The sequence below is a fragment of the Seriola aureovittata genome, chromosome 1, assembly GCF_021018895.1.
Source record: "Seriola aureovittata isolate HTS-2021-v1 ecotype China chromosome 1, ASM2101889v1, whole genome shotgun sequence".
Taxonomy (NCBI): domain Eukaryota; kingdom Metazoa; phylum Chordata; class Actinopteri; order Carangiformes; family Carangidae; genus Seriola; species Seriola aureovittata.
The window spans coordinates 12,740,308-12,763,803 of NC_079364.1; the positions used below are offsets into that span (position 1 = coordinate 12,740,308).

A 23,496-nucleotide genomic window follows, 5' to 3' on the forward strand; every position below is an offset into this window, starting at 1 on the left:
ATACCAGCAGTTAGCTCACCAGGTAATGTAACACACTGGCTGTCGGTCTGTTTCCCTCTTCCCACTGAGCATTGCATATCTACTTGCAACACATGGCATGTGTGGCTGCAGATGATTGTCACGGCAAGAGAGAGAGGAAGATGAATCTCTTAATCAATTACATTCGAACATAACCAAATCCGGTTTAGTTTTAGAGTTCTGCTGAGATCTGACTGGAGCATGACAGATCCCACGAAAACATCTGGTCACGTAGCAGAACACAATGAGTAAATCTCATCAAGAAATCACACTGGGACACGTGTGAATCCTCCCCGTGATTGTCTCAACTGTGTAGCACTGAGTGCTTTAATCAATAATCAATAACCATCAATAAGTCATAAACGTATTCACAAAAAGAAACATTTTAAATCTGCTCTGCCCCACCGAGGATGTTCGCAATGACTGCACTTACATAAATAAGCTCCCTGATCCAAACACCTGCAGCCTCACCCAGCACCAATTAGCTCATCAGGCTTTTAATTACTCTGTTAATTGCATACAGGCAGCATGAAGGGCAGCCTGGGAATAGGGCAAGGGGGGCCTCCTGAGGACCCAGCCTGACAAGCCTGACAAACAAAGAGGAGGTTTTTCTACCAACAGCAGCCACAACAGAACGGCTCTCGAGGCTGGGAGGAGAAATAAGAACACGAGACAATAGGTCCAAGTGCTTCATCAGCAGCGCTGTAGCACCGAGTGATATCACTTCCTGTTCTGATCAGTTAGCCATGAAGGCCGAGACTGTGGAATGAGTGATGAGTGAGGCTGGGGAGAGCAGCGACATGGAGGAACATAGGAGAAAGGAGTGGGGGTCATGTAAAGAGAGTTATGTGCACATCTGTTAGCAGCTACGCTACATCTGGATTAGTTCATATTGGTCACAGGAGGGCGGGGTGGGGGGGCAGGCGGGCGGGCGTGGTGGTTTGGAGGGGTTGCTGAGAGGAGCAAGCGTGGGAATGTCCCACTGTTAAGTTTGGGGCATGTGGGCTTATTGTATTTGTGGGAGAGTTGGGCTGGAGTCTCCACAGAGTGACCTGTCTGTCATAGAGCTCTGCGATAACACAAACATCCTCTTAACTGTGCAGTCTGGACGCACACTCATGCAAACAGGACCCCAAGGCAGGGAACATGAAAAAGGCGACACAGGCATAAGAAATTCTGTACTAGTTTCCTCCTCGTGTTATTTGGCATTTATTTACTCACCCTTAGCAAATGTCTATATCTATTGATCCTTGAGTGTATCAGTCTCTCTGTCTGTCTGTCTCACCCTCACAGCAGATGTCCTCCCTTCAATTTCTTCCAGGAGCAGTGTTTGAGGAGGTGTATCCAGGAAACAGTGGCCAGCGCTCACTTCCTGTGTGACAGGTGTGCGATGGAGGCCTGACAGCTGCTGTCCTGCTCTCTCTTTCCCTCTCTGTATTCCTCTCTCCCGTTTCTCCCTCTTTGCAGCCAGCTGCAGCAGAGAGCAGCTCTGTTTGTTCTTACGTCACCGCTGCTGCCTACTGATTTATGGAGCACAAAAGACTTAGATTTGACCCTGGCAACACACACACACATACACATGCACACCCACCACGGCAACTGCAGCATCTCTGTCCTTCCTTCTCATAAACCCCCAAATCTTTGCTTGTGCCTGTGCGTTAAACAGAACGTCTGAATTGTGGCTGCTTATTTCTCTTATGCTTTGTGCACCATTAAAAACCTGACACTGAGCTGTCATTTACAGCTAAGATAGGACAACAAATAGCAGATTAGTCATTCTTCTACTTGATGTCATGTATTTCATTTCATTCAGTGTTAAATGTCTGCTCTGTCACTATGGAGCTGTCAGCGCTGACAAAACTGTCTGTAGCCTGAACTGCTCCCCAGCCTGCCAGCACTCTCATACCTCTTCATTTGGCCTGCAGGCACAGTAACAATAGCTTCTGACATTAGCCAGGCATTGGTAGGGTGTTCTGTATTATCCGGCAGGACCCCATAGGTTTCACACATACACACACTGACATGTGCACACACAAACCACTGGGAAAGTGTGTGTGTGGGGGGAGGGGGGGGTTCATGTGACAGGTTAGAGAGAAGCTTTGACAGTTTCTCCATTTAGCCTACAGCCAGCTCATGCTGGAAGCTGCCGAAATAAATACCAGCTACTCCTCTGGGACGCAAGCCGACTACGGGACGCCGCCACAAAAACAGAGCGAGCAGGAGAAGAAAGGGAGTGACTGCGGTGCCAATAACATGCTGATTATGTGAGCTAATTGGCAAATTAAGACGACCCGCTGTCAAGTCATGCATGGTCAAAGTCAGTGGACGGTAAGCAGTGCCACAATAAAGCAACCATTCGTTTGGGAATCGTGTGATCTTAAAGTGAAATATAAGAAATCACATCTGAGTATATTAGAGTATTTAATATCATTTAAAAACAAACAACCACACTTAATGTTGACGGTCACTCATTACCAAGACTAAGTTTATCCAAGATATGAACTTTGCCACTAAATAATACATCAATTACATTTCTGTAATTCAACCACGGTTAGACCTTCTTAAGACTGTTTACAAACCTGTGATTTATATCAAAAGATGATCCTGTGCAATGTAGGCTATTTACAAAAATATATGGTCTCCAACATAATCACAACACTCCTGTTTATCTGAAAGCTTACAGAGGTGTGTAATGACCGCTCCTTAAATGATAACTGAGAGGGCAGGGCATATCCCTAATGGGATGATCTCTCTTTGAGGTTGTACTTGAAAGACTGAGTGGAAACCATCAAACACCCTGCTGAGGCTCCTGGTGACTTTAAATGCCAGGCGACGACTCGTTCCTCAAAGTGACCACTGCTCTTTGACATATCAAGAAAATCTCTGACCTTCCTCTCTACGCACTTCAAACACCTCTAAGAAGCTAAAATGTCCATTTCCTAGTGAAATTAGTACTTTACACGGGCAGTGCTTTTATCTGAAGGGGTAGAATTTGTGTGTGTCTGTGTGTGTGTGTGTGTGTGTGTGTGTGTGTGCGTGTGTGTGTGCAGAGACAGAGAAGCAGAGGAAGGAAGGCTGGAGCCAAGATTAAGGTCTGTACAACTAACTGGTAACACAGCCGCACTCAGTGGCTCAGCCTCCCATTTGAAGAGAGACGGAACCATCTGTGTGGCACAGGATCTGTTTCCAGGAGATAACGGCTTTTTTTAATTTCACAAATACTGTACATGAAGAGAGAGAGAGAGAGAGGGTGAATATGAGAGACATGCCTTCCTTCCCAATCTCAGCCTGCATGCTCCTCCGTTTGCAGAACTTCCCTAGATGTCCAGAGAGGACTGCTTTGGAGTGGGGGCCTTAATAACTTCAGTCTGTGTTCCTTTGTGCTTGTTTACTCCCCGCCTGTGATAAAGGCCTCGGCGTGGGGCAGGAGGAAAGGGAGGGATTCATTATAACAGGTAGCAGTGGTGATATGAACTTCCCATTTTCTCTGTTGCTCTGTCCATTTGGCTTGATTAAAATAGAGCTCAGTGCTACTGTAGATTAGCCCAGCTGTTTCCCGTGTCTGACTCTGATCTGAACATACTTCCTACCACGAAGAAGAGGGGGGTGGGAGGTGAGAAGGTTCCGCAGGGAGAATGGGCCATGGCGGAGAAGAGGGTCAAAAGAAGGTCAGAGGTCAGTGGGCAAGTACGGAAGGAGAGCAGGAGGTGAAATAGGCACAAGACAAGGAAGGGAGGAGGAGGAAGGAGCTTTTTTTTTTTTTCCCTTGGCTGTAGCTGTCAGCAATTCAGCTATACTGTACATGTGAATTCATCGATGTTGTGACATTTGTTTGCAATTGCATTCATGATTGAGCATTTCTGTGCACTGGAAATGTGCTTCCCTTTTGAAATGCATAATTGAGGGTGCAATTTGTCAATGTTGTATATGTTGTAGTAATTTTAGTAAAATGAACAGTCAATTCAACAAATAATTTCCAGAAATGCTCGACGATAAATGGCGAGTTTTCACCCTTGAATGTCACAGATAAGGTAATTGGAGGATTTCATCTGCGCCGCACGCATGGAAATCTGAAGAAAAGACACCTGATAATTCTGGATGCAAAACAGTGTTATGACTAACATTGAAGAAATGGTGAGTGTGTGTGTGTGTGTGTGTGTGTGTGTGTGTATGCTGTATGTATGCTGAGAGTCTGTGTGGATATGTGTACATGTAGGGAAGAAAAGAGAGAAAGAGTGATATTTCACACACACACACACACACACACACACACACACATTTGGGGTTTTACTTGGCCTCCACCCTCTGCTCTGCTCCCACGCTGTGGCGTCGGCAGGCCAGCCATCCAGCGAGTGTGTTTCTCATTCCATCAGATGTTGGGAAGCTGTTCGCTTCTCTGCTCTACTCTCTGACATTCTGCAGCTCCCCAGAGAGGCTGGGCAGTCTTGTCACAGTAATGTCAAACACATGTGGAACAGACCAGGGCAGAGCAGACAAACACACACACATACATACAAATACACACACATACACACACACACAAACACACACACACAGGACGGAGCAGGAGGCGGCCAGAACCACACTGGTCTTTCCCACTATGTATTAGGATAAACAGCAGTGAAACCATAGAGATTCAGCGCCGGGAAAGTCACTTCATCACTCGCTCCCATATTTTAACAAAAACACACATATTCACACACTGATCTCATTAAACTCACTTTAACTGAACAATAGATGCACTGTGTCTCCGCTGTGAGCATCAAAGCTGCCGTTAATTTGTCATCCAGACACTTCACTCCGGTTTAGTGGTCTTCCATTTTTTGATTTTAGCTTGAACACATAGACACAGGGTGTCAACAGTTCCAATACTTCTGTTACTAAAAATTGTGGCTTCCCCAGCTCCTGCAGTTTTTGTACTACTATAGCTGTTTCTTTACTGCAAAACAAACGAAACAGAGGGTGCGCTTTCCACCCTGTTATTTTGAAACAGTCCTCATCTATTGGAGCCTATTGTTCTCACTCTGGAAGCAAGGCTGTGTGAACACATACAAACATCTAATCTGAGAAGAATAGAGCTGTGTTCTTGAGTGACAACCTGTGTCACAAAGAAATTATTTGGAGTAAATAAACAACACTTTTGTTGTGTTGATACTTGGAACTGAAATATGAAGTGTAGAGACCTCTTTTTTTTTTCTACCTGGATTTGATTCAGTTTTTCTTTAAGAACACAGTGTTAATCGTTAATGTCTTTTATTTAGGACCACAGGTCAGTGAGGAGGTCACCCACAAACAAATAGGCAGCGCACAGAGAAAAACACACACTGTGTATGACACCAGAAAGACGACTGACTGGATAGAAAGAGGAAGAAGAAAAAAACCTTTTTCACAAAATTTGTTGAAACTACCTTTTTTTCTTTCCTATATAGTTTTACCTCTTCGATCTCTTTGGTTCACCAGTTCACAGCTAATACATGTACAATATATGATGAGGTGTCGCCAGCTCCTTTTCAAAGGATCACGTGATATCAGATATCACATTTACGCAGTATGCTCTAGCTGTTTGTTGACTTACAGGAAGGCTATACATGCACAGAGACACACACAGGCCTGATGTCTTTGGCTTGTCTCGTTTGTGATGGCCCAGGTGTCTGTGTTGTGCTGACCACCTGACCGGCTCACTGTGCTCGCAGCTCCCGCCCACCCGAGGCCATCTGCTCCACTCATTAATTAGGAGACAGCCAGTTTCACCTGCACTGCCCGCATTTAGTTCACAATAATTACCACACACACACACACACACGAAGCACACTCAACAAGTCACAGCATAGACAGAGACACTGTTAGACTGAGATGATGAAGAATGGTAATGACTTTTACTATCTCCTGCATTTCTTCTGTCAAACGCCTGAAACATAACGCACTGATAACGCAGCTCGTTAACACCGTCACATGCAAGAGTAGAAAAAATACTGTGCCTTTGATACGTTGATGGTAATGATGTGCCTCAAATAGCAGCGATGACTCAGAATAATGAAACAGGAAAACAAACTCTGACTGCCTGCCGGCCCGTGGATTTGCCTGATGCTGTTTTGAAAACAGGTTATCTCGCTGTCTTTTAACATCCTGTGGTATGTTCTATACAAAAGATATCCCACCAATGCACCTGTGGTAGATGGGAAGTGAATAAACACTCAGCAGGCTGGGGTCATAATGAATGGCCCTGGCTTTTAAGAGGGCTACTTAATGATGAAGTGGGGACATCTGCCTTAGCAGGCGGCTTGGCCCGGGCCGAGCTGGGCGATGAGGCAGCCAGCGTTTGGAAGGAGAGAGGAAGGGATGCTCGCTTGGTGGTGATGAAGGTATAATGTGCGGTGAGGCAGGGTGTCTGCACTGCGGTTTCACCTCTGCAACCCCCCCCCCCCCCCCCCCCCCCCCATCCATTGTTTGAGACTATTATCAGCTGTTCAATTATTCAGATGATATTTACCAGGGCCAATTATACAGGGCCGTGTCCTGCAGAGAAAATGGCCTGAGTGTTTTACTGTTGCACTCAGAGGCGGAAGAGTGCGCTGCTGAGGCTGTTCAAGTGGGGGGTTGAAACCTTTGGCTGGACTTGTTTCTTCTCAGGGAGTGTCACCACAGTCACAAGGGTTGTTAAAAATCATAAATCATGATTTCAGCCTTTTTTTTTCAAACTCACTTTTGAGTTGTGTTTATTTCCTTTTGGTTGCCATAGAATTTCTGTTAAACACTTTCTCTATCTTTTTTTTTCTTTTTCTTTTATTTCCTCACAGACTATAGCAAAACAAACACCCTACACTCACCAGAAGGAATTGGTCGTTAAGTTTCTTATGTCTTTGTTACGCAGGGGTGGACACTGGTGTCTGCGCTGCTGTATCATGGGAAAGGTGGAGATGCTGTTCTGAGGCACCGTGGGGTTCAGTTCAGGGTAAATGTCTAAATTTATCCCTTCACACCCATCACCTCCATCCAGGGCAGGTGGACACCAAGTTCATAGAGACCAGAGATTTTGTGTCATCACTTTGTCTCATCATCACTTTGATGTGCAGCACAGACTGTTGGGGCAAACACCTCACACCCCCTAAGTCTCTCTCTCTCTCTCTCGCTCTCTCTCTCTCTTTCTTTCTCTCCAACTCAGCTCTCTCACCACATCTCCATCATGACAGTAAAGTAACAGAAAAAGTTTTTTTAAAAAAGGACATAAGTGCTAATAATAATGATAACAACAATAAAGACAACTACAACAACAATAATAATCACAATCATAATAATACAGTATCCAGTGCAGTCCATGTGTCTCCATTTCTACATCTTTTATAAGCATCAATTAAATGGTAAGAAATGTGGTATTTCACTTGCAGAAACACATTGTTTCCTCTATATTTAATATCCTGAACCCTCTGAAGATAACTTAATATGTAAAAGGGTGAAATGAAAGTGGACAGAATTACAGAGCTGCAAACATTGTGTTGGCCAGAATCTGAGTTTCAACTTGGGATATACCAGAAGTCTAAGCCCTTAAATATGAAACACTACTTCCACTGTCACAAATGTTCTGAGAAAGGACTATATACAGAGACTTAATGCAAGCACTCAGTGCATTTAAAAACATTTCACACCAATAGTAAATGTAATTGATTTGCTTCAATACAGGCCAGTTTGCAGGTTGTACTTACTTTGTGAAGGTCGAGGTCAAGCTGAGGTAATTGTAGCGCTGATAATCCACACCAAATAGTTTCTCAAACAGGTTTTATATCGTCTCAATCCTCATTATTTGGGAAAAGGAGGGATAAAGCCTTTGCTAAATAGTATGGGAAAACTATTCAGGTGTTATTCCCCTTTTTGTTTTGTTTTTTTGAAATATCGAAAGGAAGAAGAGGCAGAAGCCACAGTCACAAAAGAAATTGTTTTACTTTCCTTTGGAAGTTCAAAAGGGGTCTTGACTTTCCAGGTTTAATAAATTATGAGGTATTTCTCTTCTCAGTTATATCATCAGAGAAAGAAATCAAATCAAAGCCAGGGCTCTTGGGTCCTTAAGCACATTGATGTCTTTGGTTTTGCAGTTTGTTTGTTTTTAAAGCAAACAGCTTCTGTCGTTGACGGTGATGTGAAAAAAAAATCACAACTTGTTCCGGTCAAGTAAATCCGCTCTCTTGCTCATTTTAACCACCAGACAGAAGAAATAAAAGAAAATAGACGCAGTTTCAGCTGCAAAAAAACGTCCTTTCTGTTCGTATTGAAGAGGGAAACACTGTTAACCGGTTTATATTTTGTTACTATAAGTGCACAAATCCTCCCGTCTCCCATGTAGGCTAAAAACGCAAATGATAAAGATGCGGCTCCTCTTGTCTGCAGGGTGCGTCTTTTATTCCCCCTGTGACAACTTTAAAACCCTCTTCTTTAGTTCACAGTTTAGCCACAGTCCGTGTGTCAGGAACAAGTCCTGACACATCCGACGAGATAAATCCGTCTCCTTTAAAGAAAAAAAAAAAAAACAGAAAAAAACCAAAAAAAAACCCCAAAAAACCCACAGTTTCTTTACAGCCTGTGGACAGGCTACTCTACAAGCACGTTTCTCTGTATATGGTCCTTGTCCTCCTCCGACGCGCCGATCCTCCGCCGAGCTGTCTTCAAATGCTGTTATAAAATATTCACTTCTCCCAATGAAAATCACAATCGGCAGAGCGTGTTTTTAAGTTTTTTTCCCCCGTGGACTCACAATTTGGGGTTTTCAGACTTGTTTTGTCTTCACTGATGAGTGGAGCTGGCGGGCCCACTGTACGCAGTAACCGCGGCTCTCTCCTCCTCCTCCTCTCTCTCTCTGTCCTCGCTGTAGCCTTCTGTCTGCGTTTAAACACCATCTGGAGCTCCTAACCTCTCTCTCTCTCTCTCTCTCTCTCTCTCTCTCTCTCTCTCTCTCTCTCTCTCTCTCTCTCTCTCTCTCTCTCTCTATCGCTCTGTCTCTCTCTCTCGGGTACCATCAGAGGGAAGAGATGGCAGCTATTGTACAGGAATCTTTCCTGAATTAAAGGAAATCAAAATTGAGCAGCACATAACCGCACATTTGTGCAAAATTATTAAGATTAAGCCATTGGAAGATAAATATATAGAACGGTACCCGAATGAATGCCTTTGGAACTTATGGGTTACACATGCCTAAAAATGTCTATTTTTACCATAAAAGGCAAAGAAGAAGACGTAAATAATATAAATTGTATAAATGTAGGCTGGTGACTTGTAAAAAATAAAATATGAAATTTGAATTTGATTCTGCCCAATAATTACAGAGAGCAAACCAATCCAATCAAAAAGCAGTGAACTGAGTGAAATACAACAGTTTTACCGTCCCGCTGTCTGCCCGTGGGGGGCGCTGTTTCCTCATATCAGGACAACAGAGGACTAGAAAAGCAGAATTGAGTCTATTAGACTCCAGACTTTATTTACTTTATTCAACACTTGAAAACAATACAGGAATTACAATGAATGCCAAACAGTGTCCCTGTCTGAACATGAACACACACAAGTAAAAGCTGCATAGCTTGTAAAATGTATGTTTTCTTTGTGTGATAAATAGTTGGCTGCATGTTCTTTTTTATTGACCTGCATGTATTATATGCTTCTGCTTCTGGTCGTAATGAGCACCTCATAATGTAGCATAGTGTGGTCCTATTGTGTATAGTACATGTTATCTTTAACATTAATATATTTTATTATTGCTCCATGTTTAAACACATATTTAATTCACTGTTCAGCTATGTATTCGTTTTAAGGTGACTATGTAACATCTGTCCAAGTACTTGCAGATTAGGTTGCAAATAACAATTATTTTATTCACTGATTAATCTGTCAATTATTGTTTTTGGAGTAGGTGATTAATTGTCTAGTCAGGAAATAGGCAAGGTGATGTCTTCAAATTGTTTATTTTGCCTGAACAACCATCCGAAACCTAAAGGTATTCAATTAACAAACAGAGAAAAGCAGGACATTCTCTCTTTTGAAGGCTGCAACATTTTTCTTCATCAAAGACACAAACAGTTAATTGTGTGTCAATCAATGAATTCATTAATCCACTGATCATTTCTGCTCTGCTATTTAAAATAGACCTCTGGCTGACTTTGTTGCATTTACAGGGATGTTTGTTAATGTGCATTACTACTAAATAAACAGACAAATATGTGATAGGCAGAAATACAGAGAGAGGGACCCAGATAAAGGCAGGTACATCTGGTTTGTTTATAGTGAGAATGCTCCACCTGTCCACACTGGACTGTTAGTCCCTCTGCCCCACCTGCCCTCTCTCTCCCTCTGGCGGACTCACACACACACACACACACACACACACACACACACACACACACACACACACACACACACACACACATAACCATGGAGGGGGACAGAAGACAAAGCTGACACCCTCCTGACCCCTCCTGTGTCTACAGAACAAACAGAACCAGCTTGTAAAGTACACACAGACAGCTGCTCTGCCCCGACTCCAGTCTCACCAGCCTTGCCAGCCTCGAACACAAATGCTGCCTTCAAATGGAGCCGGGAGGACTTTTGAAAAACGCTCCAGCACTGATTAAATAATGTGAGCAAGCGTGGAGGGGGAAACCCCAGTGCTCTTTGATTGGAATGTAACAGTTTCCTGCAGAAGGACTGACTAACCCTGACTCAGGGTGACCTGAGGTCCAGTGCCAGTGTTCTTGTTTAAACCACAATATGTCGCTTCACTGTAAAAGGTGCTGCTGTCAACATGGTCAAACACAGAGACACATACACACAGTGAAAAGCACCGACTTTACACACATAAACAGATGCATTGGCCATTACGAGCTGGGTCTGTCACAGGCAGAGTGTGTAGTGTACCATGGTGGAAGTACGGTTGTCAAGGAGATGGATGGAGTGTTATTGAAACTCATTCTCTATATTTCTCTTTCTCTCTTTCAGAGGTATGGCTTTAGGTGGCTCTATACACATGCAGCATGAGATGTGTGTGTGTGTGTGTGTGTGTGTGTGTTTGTGTTTCCTAAGTATGTTACTGTAGGTGGCTTATTTGTTTCCTGTGCAGAATACTGAAAAGGGAAGAGGTGCGTGTCTGTGTGGCCTTGAGTGACAGAAAGGTTGGCAATGGGGGTTGCATCCAAAGAAAGGATTCCTGTCAAGGTGACAGCTCCAAGATTGACAGGATGCTATTCAGCCCGGGAATGGCGTCAGTCAACCTGTCAGCCTCCCTGTACGACAGCCTCTCACTCCTCTTAATTTGGCCTTTTGTTGGGCGGTCACTGGGTTAGCTCCGACACTCCATGTGGCCGGCCCGATAAACTGCACAATGAAACACACACAAGGTGGGAACTCTCGATGCCTCGATGAACTCTCCATAATACTTGCGACTGGAAACCCCTTTGATGGCATTAATGACGAGAACTGCTTTGTCTCCTCTTTCTCTCTCCCCTCTATCTCCTCTGTCAGCTCACAAACACACACACACCACCACCCCCTGCTCTGGACTCTATTATGTTGACAGCATCTCCTGGATGGTTGAGCACTCTCTGAGGTACAAGAACTAGGTTTGTTCATTGTGCTGGTATGGAAATGACTATTTCTGTGTGAGTGTGTGTGTGCCTGTGTGTGCGTGTGTCTGTGTGTGTGTGTGCATGTCAGGGTAAAAGCAAGAGAGAAACAGAGAAGTTTGCAGTATTTCCTCCACACACACACACACACACACACACACACACACACATTGTAAATCCTTTCCTATAGTGGCAGTCACAGGCTAGTGTGTTGAAAGGAGATAAGGTCCTGAGCCGACTGAAAGGAACGCTAGACCCATTGTGTTCCTGCGCTCTTCTCTCTTCTCCTATCCTCTCCTCTCTCATGCACATTCAACAGACAATACTCATGGAGTTGCCATTAAAGACACCAATATAGTCATAAAAGGGGAAACAGAATATATCACTTGATCAAAACTGAGAAAAAAAAGTAAGTGAGTTGTGTTATGCTGATTGAAGCACTGATAGAACTGATTGGGAAATTTCCATTTGAGTCACATGCATCCTCTCTGAATATGAGTTTTGTAATTTAAACACTGTTTTCTCTGATAGTGTGCTTAAGAGGATGTTGTTGTCTCACTTTGTATGTTAACATCTTTAATGTGTGTTATGTCCTCAAGCTGCTCCATAATGTTACGAAAGAGGATGAGACAGCGAGAGAGAGAGAGAGAGAGAAAGAGAGAGAGAGACTTTCTGTAATACAGCGTGGTGTAACGGATCATTGACCCACCCACTCAAGCACGTATGCTGGAATGCTGCTTTTACAAATTGCACCCATAGACCCCCTGACATTTTGTTTGCAATCGAGCAGCAAAGTGTCAGTTGTTTGAATCATCCAGACATGATGGGAATTCAAAATTCAATCCATGCTCTTCGGAAAGAATAATGTCCTTTGAAATACTTGACTTCTAGGGTTGTTTCAGCCACAGAATAGCTCTAACAAAAGCAAAACACAATAGCTGTTCCAATCTTTTATTCCATTCCAAGTGCTATTTTGTTTTTTTTAATTTAGTTTATTTGGGTTTTTTACAAATACTAAAGTATGACACATTGCAATACCTAAATCACAGTTAACTTGTCTTTAATGTTTCATATGCATAAGGGTTTTAACGTCTGAGCCAAGCAAAACAAATGGTTGGGTCTGAATTTTGCATCAACAGCATGAATCCATGGATCCAGCCTGCCTTGTGGCAACAGTCCAGGCTGGTGTTGGTGGTGTAATTGTGTGGGGGATGTTTTCTTGGCACACTTTTGGCCCCTTAATACCAATCAATCATCGTTTGAACGTGGCCATCTTCTAACGGCTACTTCCAGCCTGATAATGCAAAAGTCGCCTCAACCTGGTTTCGTGAATGTGAGGTGAGTTTGGTGAACTTCAGTGGCCTCCAGATCTGAATCCAGTAGAATGCCTTTGGGATGTGGTAGAAGCTCTCAATTATGATAAATGATGTGATGCAATCATGTCAACATGGAGCAGAATCTCGGAGGCATGTTTCCAACATCTTGTGAAATCCATGCCATGAAAAAACTAAAGCTGTTTAAAGAGCAAATTGAGCCCCTACCCAGTGTCAGTGTGATGGTCTTAATGAGGTACTTGGTGAGTGTAGATAATGAAGAATGAGACACTTTGATAAGACTGGTTGTATTCATTTGCAGGAGGGTTTTAGGATGACTCATGTGTGGACTTTAACTTCTACATCCATACATGCCGTTACAGTAACTTCAACTATCTGTGTTTTCTTTAGCCAGACTGAGTAAGAGCACTGAGCACAGTGTCACAGCTGACCAACAGAAGTGCAAAGTGACAAAGGAGGAAGTGAGGCACCTGATTACATCAAGTAATGACTCAAGAACAGGATATGCAGCTTGAGCACAGAGGGAAACGGCAAGTAAAAAGTCGGCAGTACACAGGTGAATACGTCCTCATACATTCACATTAGAAAGTCACTGCTCTGTATGACTGTGTTTCCCAAAAGACGCAGCGCATGCGCGCGCGCGCGTGCGCGTGTGTGTGTGTGTGTGTGTGTGTGTGTGTGTGTGTGTGTGTGTGTGTGAGAGAGAGAGAGAGAGACAGAGTGTGTTTGTGTGTTTGCAGACAGTTGGTGGTGCTGGCATTGGAGATAGTGAGTAGAGGGGGATGAGGCACTGTATCAAGTTGTGAACATCTGTTCCTCATAGAAACCGCAAAGCTGGTGCTGAGGAAATAGAGAGGATAACTGCTCTCTCTCTTTCTCTCTCTCTCTATCTCTGCCTCTCTCCCTCACACATAAGTGTGTGTCTCATCAGCACCTTGCCTCTCCTCCCACACATGCCCCTCACTTTTTTTCCATTTACTATTTATTCAGAGAAAGAAGAGAGAGAAAAACTCTCTTCTTGCATCATCATCATCATCATCATCATCATCATCCATCTTTTCTCACATCGTTGATGATTTCTGTGTCACATTAATTTGCTTGTATCTGCGCCAGAGATGCAGTGATGAAAGCCATGTGAGACAGTGGACATTACATTTTCATATATACAGTAAGGTTGCAAAATGTGTCTAATTTCTCTACTCTCATTCTGACGTCGATGACATTGTTCATGAAAACTGCTGAGATGTTGTGACATGGTAAAAGTCCAGACAAAACATTTTTGTATAAGGAGGGGAAAAACTAAACTACAGTAAATGTGTTGGCTATTTCACCCTCAAAATCACAAAATACATCAGATTTTAGACTTTACCTATCTTGGTGATACTTTGGGAGATACTACAATCTGACAAAATACCATCAAGATAGTTAAAGTGACAAAGTTATGTCCTTATGTAGTTCTATAAAAGTTATTACTGGTGATATGCCTCTTTTTGTGAAAGAAAGCCGTAAAGAATAGCCTATTCATAGCTATAGAGGATTAGGATTGGCACAAAATTATGAAGTCTATGATACAGCAGACATGAGCCAAGGCTTTGTTAAGGATTCACTGCACCTTTTCCATCAAAGTCCCTTGATTTAGTCCTTGCTCCTTTTCTTCCTCTCTCCATCTCTCTCATTGCCTTCCTCCCTCTATCTGGGCCTGCTGTGAGGGTGTGCTAGTGCTGGGTGGCAGTTCCTTACTGTAGAGTGTATGAGTGTGCGTGCGCGCGTGCATGTGTGTGTGTGTGTATTCTGTGTGCGGCTGATAAGACCCAGGGAGAAGAGCCAGCGTGCCGACATATTCTTGCCACCGTGGTTATCGCCCGTCGCAGCTGTGCCTGAGCTCTGCGACATCTGCTCCCTCACAGGAAGCCTATGCTGCAGCTCACAACACCTCACACACACACACACACACACACACGCACACGCGCGAACACACACATAACTATTGCTTCTCCATACAGTCTGAACATATTGGTGGACTATATCCACCCCCCACCCCCTCTCTCACACACACACACACACACACACACACACATATATACAGCCACATCAGGTGAACTACTTGAGACAAAGAGCAGTGTTTACATTTCACACTGACTCATTTTGATTTCTTCAGTGTATGCATCTGTGTGTGTGTGTGTGTGTGTGTGTGTGTGTGTGTGCACGTGTGTGTGTGTGTATGTGTGTGTGTGTGTGTGTGTGTGTGTGCGAGACGAATGGGTTGGAGCACCGACACCAGAGTTCTACTGGGTTTTTATCACAGAATTACAGGGGGGATGCTTATGACTAAGCCTAATTATAGAGGCCTTATCACTGCGACGTTCACAAAGCTCATTACTGCCAAGAGACGGCAGTCGCTGCAGGTAATTCACTACGTTGGGTATTAGTCCTCGCTCTGGCTTACAGTTTCTACATATTTAGAGTCTATAAAATTAGGCCTTTAATGTCTGATTCTTAATGCATCTCTCTCTCCTCAAACACTTTGCTGATTTAAGTGAAGGTTTTCATTTTTAGCTAAAGGCAATACTTCAGTGTTTCCAGTGCTTTAAGAATCAATTACATTTTTTCTTCTCTTCCCTTTTTTTTCCTGGATGTCTTTCAAGTATCCCTCATCTGTCTGCAAAATGCTCCTTTTAAAGTTTTCCCTCTGTCATTCACTGCGATGCACCCTCATGACCTCCATGTGTATTATGAAGCTGCTGAGGCTGAACAGTGAAATTGCAGAACTTATAGTTCTGTTCCCCGCAGCTGTTTGGGGAAGCCCAGAGGAAGAACCCCCTTCCCCTCCCCTCCCCTCCTCTCCCCACCCACCCAATGCTCTAAAAACCTCTTTCCCTTTCCCTTACAGTGCCACAGGATAAATGTGCTCCACTGGGCTTGTTAACAACAATGACAAGTTTATTTGTGCTTGACAGCTTATATGAGAACCATAACACATGATAATAAGGGGATGCTGTTGAGAAAAATTGTACTTGGTGGCCAATTTAATCCTGACATAATGATTCAGTTTGGTCTCTAAAGTGAGCCTGTTTAATACACAAGGCAAAAATATTCAATCAGTGCCCCTGGGAAACAAGCCTATAGATAACCGTTGCATGTAATAATTCTGGAGAGGAAACATTATTTAGATGGTAATGTTTGATGTCATTCTAACCTTGAAACCCCTCGCTTCCGTCATCAAATAACAGGTCTGCTAGTAAGATGAAGAAACCTCACATTGCCCCCATAGCATGCGGCGCTAAGTCAACACAAACTGATTATCCGTCAATCACTCCAACTTAATGAGCAGACCTGACAGCTGCGGGACCCTCCATCACTCATCACGGTAACGCTCTGCAGAAAGATTTCATAAAACAGGTCCTTTAGGATGACAAGCTCCTACCTTCGCTACATCTGTAGTGGCTGCTGGTTGCCAGGTTGCGATCAATGCTCCCAGGCTGGGGTCTGTGGGCAGCGTGTTTATCCTTCAGCTCTCGGTGGTTGATCAGTGTGACCGTGGGCACACGTGGAGCAAACGCTGAAGCAAAAGAAGTCCCACCTCTCAGGTCGGCCTTCTTCAGACGCTCCAAATGGACCTCAGCAGACATGTTCGTACCTTCGAGTCACCACTGCTGAGATCTCAACTCTCCACTTTCTTCTTGAGGTGAGGGGGGCTTGGAGTTTAAATGACACACAGTGTTACCGTGAAGCACTGTGGTGAGCACTGACAGCCTGTAGGTCCAAGTGTGGTAGCAGAAACAGTTGGCAGGCAGTTAACTCCAAAAATCGCTACTCGCTCCAAATATCTAGGAAGTTTTCCTGCTAAATGTTCTCTGTCATAAAGTGTGCTTGAGGCCTTCCATGTTTATCCTCATACTTCTCACCCACTTTGCCTTTGAGACCCCAGTAGATCATTATACGTCCCGCTGAACTGCCACGCAAGGACAGGGACTGAGCTGCAGTTAAAGCTCCAAACAGCGACAAGTCAGAAACAGCCAAAGTTTGCTTCCACTTTTTCCTTTCATGTCCTCATCGAAAACTTTGATCCTTGTTGTATTATTCCTGGATTCTTCTGGTATTTTGTCTTTGTTTCACATCTGCATGTAGCTTTGCGTTGCGGAAATGCATGATAGTTTTAGATTAATACCCAGTCACAAGTCTTCAGTCACAAGTCTGGTTTGCAGTGAACTTGGCACGTTGCTTGTACATCTCTGTTTCTCTCTTCTTTTCGTTCCTCTCTCGATCTCTCTTAACTCCTTTCCAGCGTGTGTATGAGGCAACCCAGGGCGTGTGTGTGTGTGTGTGTGTGTGTGAGTGAGTGTGTGTCAGCAGCAGGTCAGCTTGCCTTGTGGCTCTGGCTGAGGGGCTGTGCTCTCATCTGAACCCTCCTCCTGCCCTGCCTGCCACTGCAGCCCAAAAGAGAAGTGTGTGTTTGTATGTTGCCGTTTGTGTGTGTTTCAGCATGTTGCATGGCTGCAGCCCCTGGGGAGGCAAGGCAGCAGCTTTGGCTGTGGTGATAGCAGCAGGCAGCAGGACCTGGGCCTCCTCTGTCAGGAACCAGCTGTGTCTGCGGCCAGCAGCCACTCCTTCCCTGCTTGCAGCCTTCACCCTGAGACCCCCCACGCCCCCCCCCTTCCCTCCTTCCCAAGATCCTTTGCTTCTGTACACCTTGAACACTCTCTTTAGTTCCATATCCTAAAAGTCATCCCTTTCATGCATCTATCTGATCATTCTTAGAGTTTGTGTAGACAAGTTCTCTTTTCTATTATCAAACTGATTACTCTAACCTGATGCTTTTTCTGCCATGTTGTCCTGTATTCTTTAATCAGCTAGCATGCATCTCTCTGTTTTATTTTCTCTTTTCTTCCTTTGGCATTTTTTTGTGTACACGATGACCCCAGCCATGGGCATTGTTGTGGTTAAATGATGATGAGTAGAATAATGAATGATGATAATAAATGATAGGTTAATTCTATGCAAAAAGTTGATGACAGTAATTCCATCATGGCTGGAGGATGGTTGGGGATCTTCTTTGCATTGTTTCCATTGGTACCTATGGTCACCTGACAAATCTAAGTGCAGTATTCACTGCCCTTTTGGCTATGGTTCGATCCTCCATCTACAGAGAAAGATACATATATCTCAGCCATTTTGGTGTTGGACAGATAGCTTTTTGAGAAAGCAACTAGAAACAGCAAGCTGGTGCTTAGCATGGTGTGAACAATGAGAGCCATGAGAGTCAACCTTTCAGACTGAATGCAAGAAGGAAATTCAACAAGCTAAAAGAGTTCTCCCTGGGCTGTGCAGTGAAAACACTGTAAAAACATAGTCACATTAAAACAAATCTCGTTTCTGCAATTAATTTTGTTAAATGAATTAATTTTTTCTTTATTTAGTCAGGTAGTCTCATTGAGATTAAATCGAATTGAAAAAAAATGTAAAAAAAAAAATGTTTACATTCAAACATAATTTCCAGTGACCTTTTCACCAGAAACTTAAAGCAGTATTTTGTTTTGTTCCACAGAATTGTGCGGTGGGTTAATGTGGGCAGATCCTCTCACCACCTCCATGTTTACGTTTAATTCCTCTACCACATAAACAGTGGATTTTCCCTTGAAAGTACTTTTGATGAGGTAGATAAGAATTAGGGGCCGGTTTCTTTGAAACATGCACACATCCATCAGTCACTTAATTATTATTTTAAAAACCTGTGTGTTGTTACCTGTTTACATTTTTTTTAAGATACAAAATGTACAGCAACCTTATCTATGAGGTATCTTTTCATAGATGCTACAAAGAAAAAGACACTTAGATTTTCCTTCAACCCCTCACCACACATCATCATGTGGGTTAAAGCAAGCAATCACCTATAAATAGAGCATGCAGGGCCACGCCTGTTCACGGTGAAAAGAAAAAAAAAAACATATGCTGAAACATTGCTGTCACACATTTGGAATCAAAGATGCTAAAATAAACTTTAGAAAGTTGCGACAGCTGAAAGTGGCTCTGATGTGAGCAACATTGTCACCATCACCTCCTTGACTTCTGACCCCCCCAGGACTCATTAACCCCTAAACCAGACCGAATGGCCTGTGTATATGTGATAGCAATACTCCTCACTGCTACACACACACACACACACACACACACACACACACACACACACACACACACACACAGCCACACCACATATTTTTGTTGGCGCAAGAAGTGTGCTGATGAGAGAAGTGAGAGGGGATGTGAGTACACAGATGTGCCAAGTGCCTGGCTGAAACCAACACACAGATGGTCATCAGCAGAGAGGAAGTGAGAGAAACTCATGTTGCTTTCTCTGTCTCTGGGTGTGGGGGACGGGGAGAGAGAGAGCAGGAGAGAGCGAGAGAGAGAGAGAGCGGGAGAGAGAGAGCGGGAGAGAGAGAGAGAGATTTCTCTATAAACCCGCTGTTTATACAGTACATGAAATCTAGTTGGTTAGGTGTTTTTTTTTTTTTTTGCAGCTAAACAATTGGGATTTCCCACATTTACAAGTGTTCATGCATAAAACATTCAAATGTTATCACAGTACAGATTACATTTCATTTAGGATTTGCATTCCCAGATTTAGGCATGTACTTTGTCTGAGTTAAGTGGAAGAGCCTCATAACTACAGTAACCAGTAAAATGAAAATGAAAACCTTAGCAGGAAATGAACTCCTGTGAGAACTTATCAGGAGGAGAGGGGATGTTCATCACAGGCACAATGACTCTTGCATAAAAGACAGAAAGTTGTAACCTCATTTGATTGGATGATGCAAGCCAATGAGGACTTGTCTCTATACAGTTTTAAACTGATTAGATAATTATGGGAAGAGGAAAAAAAATGTCGACAGAAAAGGCAAAGAGGTGTAGCCAAATTCATTAAAGCGAGCAGAGAATGGAGTAAAAGCAACAGATTTGTAAATGAAGAGACGGAAATGCATTCTAAGCTACAGTATATAGAAAATAAAAATTAAAAATTAAAAGTTCTCTCTCTTTTATTTAACATGTCACCAAGCAGAGGATCTCATAAGAGTTCAATAACTCTCCTTAAATTTACAAGGGAATATAGTTTATGGCGATACAGCATCACCCTTATGCCCATATGGGAGGTTATATGTACATAATCATAAAGCAGTAACATGCTGAAAACAGATGATCAGCCATTATCATGTAGAATCATTATCTTATCACATTTACATCACATTCAAACCCTAAATGGCAAAAAGGCAAGATGATTTGGTGCAGGTATTTTTGCCTACATACCACAGCCTGCTCTCTTGATACACATGCGAACACACACACACACACACACACACACACAATTTTCTCTGTGTTACCTGTTATAGAAGCCTTTGCTCCTTTTGCCCCCCTCCCCTCAGATGTTGGCAGGTATAAAATGAGTTTTTGGGGAGAGAGAGATAATGATTCCTCCATAATCACCAGAGGCCAGCTCTGGTTCTGGCAGGTGCTATCACAGTAGCGACCCAGTGGTGCCTTCTCCCCTGAGATAAGGTCAGGGGGATGACGGGGAGGGAGGATGGGTGGGGGGAGGAGCAGGGGAGGAGAGGAGAGCAGGGCACAGGGGGGCAAAATGTGCGTTACAGGCGAGCGGCTAGCCTTGCCTTATCTCCCCCCAGCGGCTGCCGCTACTGGCTCCCAGATGCAGCGGGCCAGAGCAGCCGTGTCAGAGAGATCCCTCTATCAGCGACACACAGGCACCCCTCGCCAAATGCAAACCCAGCAGGAGGACACACCAGGACTTCATTACATCTTTAAAACTCCAATCAGCATGCAGGAGAGAAGCAAAATAATCTGCAACTTTGTTGGTATATCAGAGATCCAGAGGAAATGCATAAAATCTGTCTCTCTTGTTTACTAACCAGGTTATTAATTGTCTTATTGTCCCACCAGTACAACTGCCTTACAGTGAAGGAGCAAGTTTCTCTCCTTTATGACTTGTAAACACATAAAGAATTCTTTCACCACGCTGGTCAGGGTCTAGAGCAGAAGCAACTTTCCACCTTGTGCAGCAAAAGTAAAGTATGTGAAAGTCAGTGGTTGGGACGGCTGGCGTCTGGTGGTGAGAAGCAGCCATATGGTGAAGCGTCTTGCCTGCCTGTGAGACACCTGGCCACCACTAACTGGCTGAACTTTTCAACTCAGCCACAGCCGTCCTTAAAGCCAACGCATACTCCAGAGTTGTACAACATCTAATTCTTTTGCTTCTAAAGGAGTTGAAGGGATTGCTTGCATATTTTCTTTGACTGTACACATTTGCAGGCTGTAGAAACTTATGTAGAAATTATGGAACGGCCTGAGTAACCTTGAAACTAACAGGGCCTCCTATTACTGTGATGACTCACTTTTTTATAACAGCAGAAACAAATGTTTTAATAAACCAGATCCAGTTGATAAAGTCACCTCTTGATAATTTGAATGAAACATATGGAATTCTTTTGTTGTTCGCTTGAATAGGACTATATGAAGAAATGATGCTGTTTCTGTTTTTGTTTGGGTGGTGCAAAACAGAACTGACAGTTTCACTGATAAATCAGACATTGAAGTTTAAAAGCGTTTGATACTAAAGCTTTTCTTAACTAGCGTCCTTGTAAGCGTCAACAATTCATGCAAGACTTCACCAAAGAATATTGATGTGACAATAGGTTGTATTTGTTTCCATTTGCCCACAGTAACACAGGGATGAATGAGAACACTCAAGGGTAGTGTCTCTTCAGAAAGCAATTACTGCAACGAATTTGGACCCACATAAAGAAGAAAACAAAACAAAACAAAACAAAACACAATATGCACTGGAAAACTCCCCCTATCAGTGGAAACACCACTACCAGACAAATAAGTCAGTGGAGACTTGTTCACCTTCTCTCTCTGTGGTGTTTTTAGACTGTGCACCTGTTTGGCACAGACAGCTTCAGAAAAACCTCCAGATCTTAACAGAACTCTATAAGTTAAACCGTCCCCATCTGTCACAGTCGAGCTCCACACAGATGCACATTGAGCACCTCCTCTTTCTTACCCTTCGTACAGCAGACTTGGCACTCATTCAAGAACTGTCAAAGCACACCTGCTAAATTAAGCCCGCTCTCATACTTGCATACACACAGAGTTCAGGAATACACAGTGTATGCACACATGCACAAATGGACACACATAAACATCCGTGCACACACACACACACACAGAGCACAATGATATTAAACTGATATGGATTGATAGGATTACTTGTGGTATGTTTTTGAAATGCTTCTTTTTTACTTTTTTTTGGAAAGTCAGAAAATGTCTGTCTACGAAGTGTATGCACTGATGCACTGGCAGATCATCTGACAAGACAGGACTTGTGTTTCTAACTGATACTGTCTATATGTTTTTGGATGTTTTTCAGACTCTACTGGCTCCTTGACTGCAGAAAAGTATAAACATATTGTGTTTGGGTTGGATTTTTTTCCTTACCGCCCCTGTGGAAAAAGAAATCTGACAGTCGATGACAAACTGATTACATCAGAAATGAAATGAAAAATGCAATATGTTACATTGAAGCTGATGTATTAACATGATAAAGTAATATAAGACAGGCTCATTATGCCTCTGTCAAATATCACCCAATAATCTTACTGCCCTAAACTCAAACATCTGATCTGTTGATGCCCAGCTCTCTTGACCCCCCCTAAACTCAGCCTCTCCCCTCTCTTGTGGCTCGTGGCATGCACAGCCGCTCAGCTGCTCTAAATAGGTGCCACTGTGAATTGGAGACAGATGGAAACGAAGGTTCCCTGCAGAGTGGTTCCCCTGCAGCTGTGCTGTGTACCCGGTGCCATGGAGTGATGACAGCTCAGCAAGGGGGCACCCAGAGACATAGAAGACAGCACCATCTCCGTCTCACTCCCTCCCTCCCTCCCACCCACACACACACACACACACACACACACACACACTTACAGCCTGTGCAAAGGTGCAAAGAGGAGGGGTGTTAGCTCCAATACTAGCCTCCAGGAATGTGAAAGTAGAGATTTAAGTGAGGAGACAAGCGATAGACTGCTACAACACAACACATTTCCACTGCTCTATGGCAACCAAACAAACAGACATGCTAACATATGCCTAAAGATTCATACATTAAACATTAGCCCACTGCCCTCCAGCAAATAATAATTAAATGGGAAATGAAGTGAGGTGTACAGTGCTGTCAGAGTGTATATGACAGCAGCAGTATAGTCACTGTGACTACGTATCGCTAATATTAGTATTAGTAGTAGTAGTAGCAGGAGCATTGGTGATAGTTTCCATCAGCTATTTTCAGGGGTACAAGGTTGCTAAAACTCTCCCATCTCACTCAGCATTTAACAGCATCTTTGGAAAAAATGCTTATATTTACAAAAAAAACATTTCTGCTGATAGTTAGATGAGACCATTGATACCACTCCCTTACCTTTCTGTTAAACTACAGACACCAGCGGGTTAGTTTAGGTTAATATAAAGACTAGAGTCAGGGG

General features: G+C 43.4%; 1 protein-coding gene across 5 annotated transcripts in view; it reads right to left on the reverse strand.

The window, feature by feature from the left end:
- cbfa2t3 (CBFA2/RUNX1 partner transcriptional co-repressor 3) overlaps window positions 1–17,565 on the reverse strand; it is a 45,133-nt gene extending 27,568 nt beyond the window's left edge. For 2 of the 5 annotated variants that reach the window (XM_056365138.1, XM_056365105.1), the window contains exon 1: window positions 16,374–17,564. In XM_056365138.1, the coding sequence (XP_056221113.1) occupies window positions 16,374–16,578 (205 nt within the window). In that variant the 5' untranslated portion in view covers window positions 16,579–17,564. Of the gene's footprint in view, window positions 1–7,718; window positions 10,325–16,373 lie in introns of those variants that run through there. The other 3 variants (XM_056365180.1, XM_056365038.1, XM_056365262.1) reach the window with 3 other exon arrangements.
- Window positions 17,566–23,496: the final 5,931 nt, after the last annotated feature.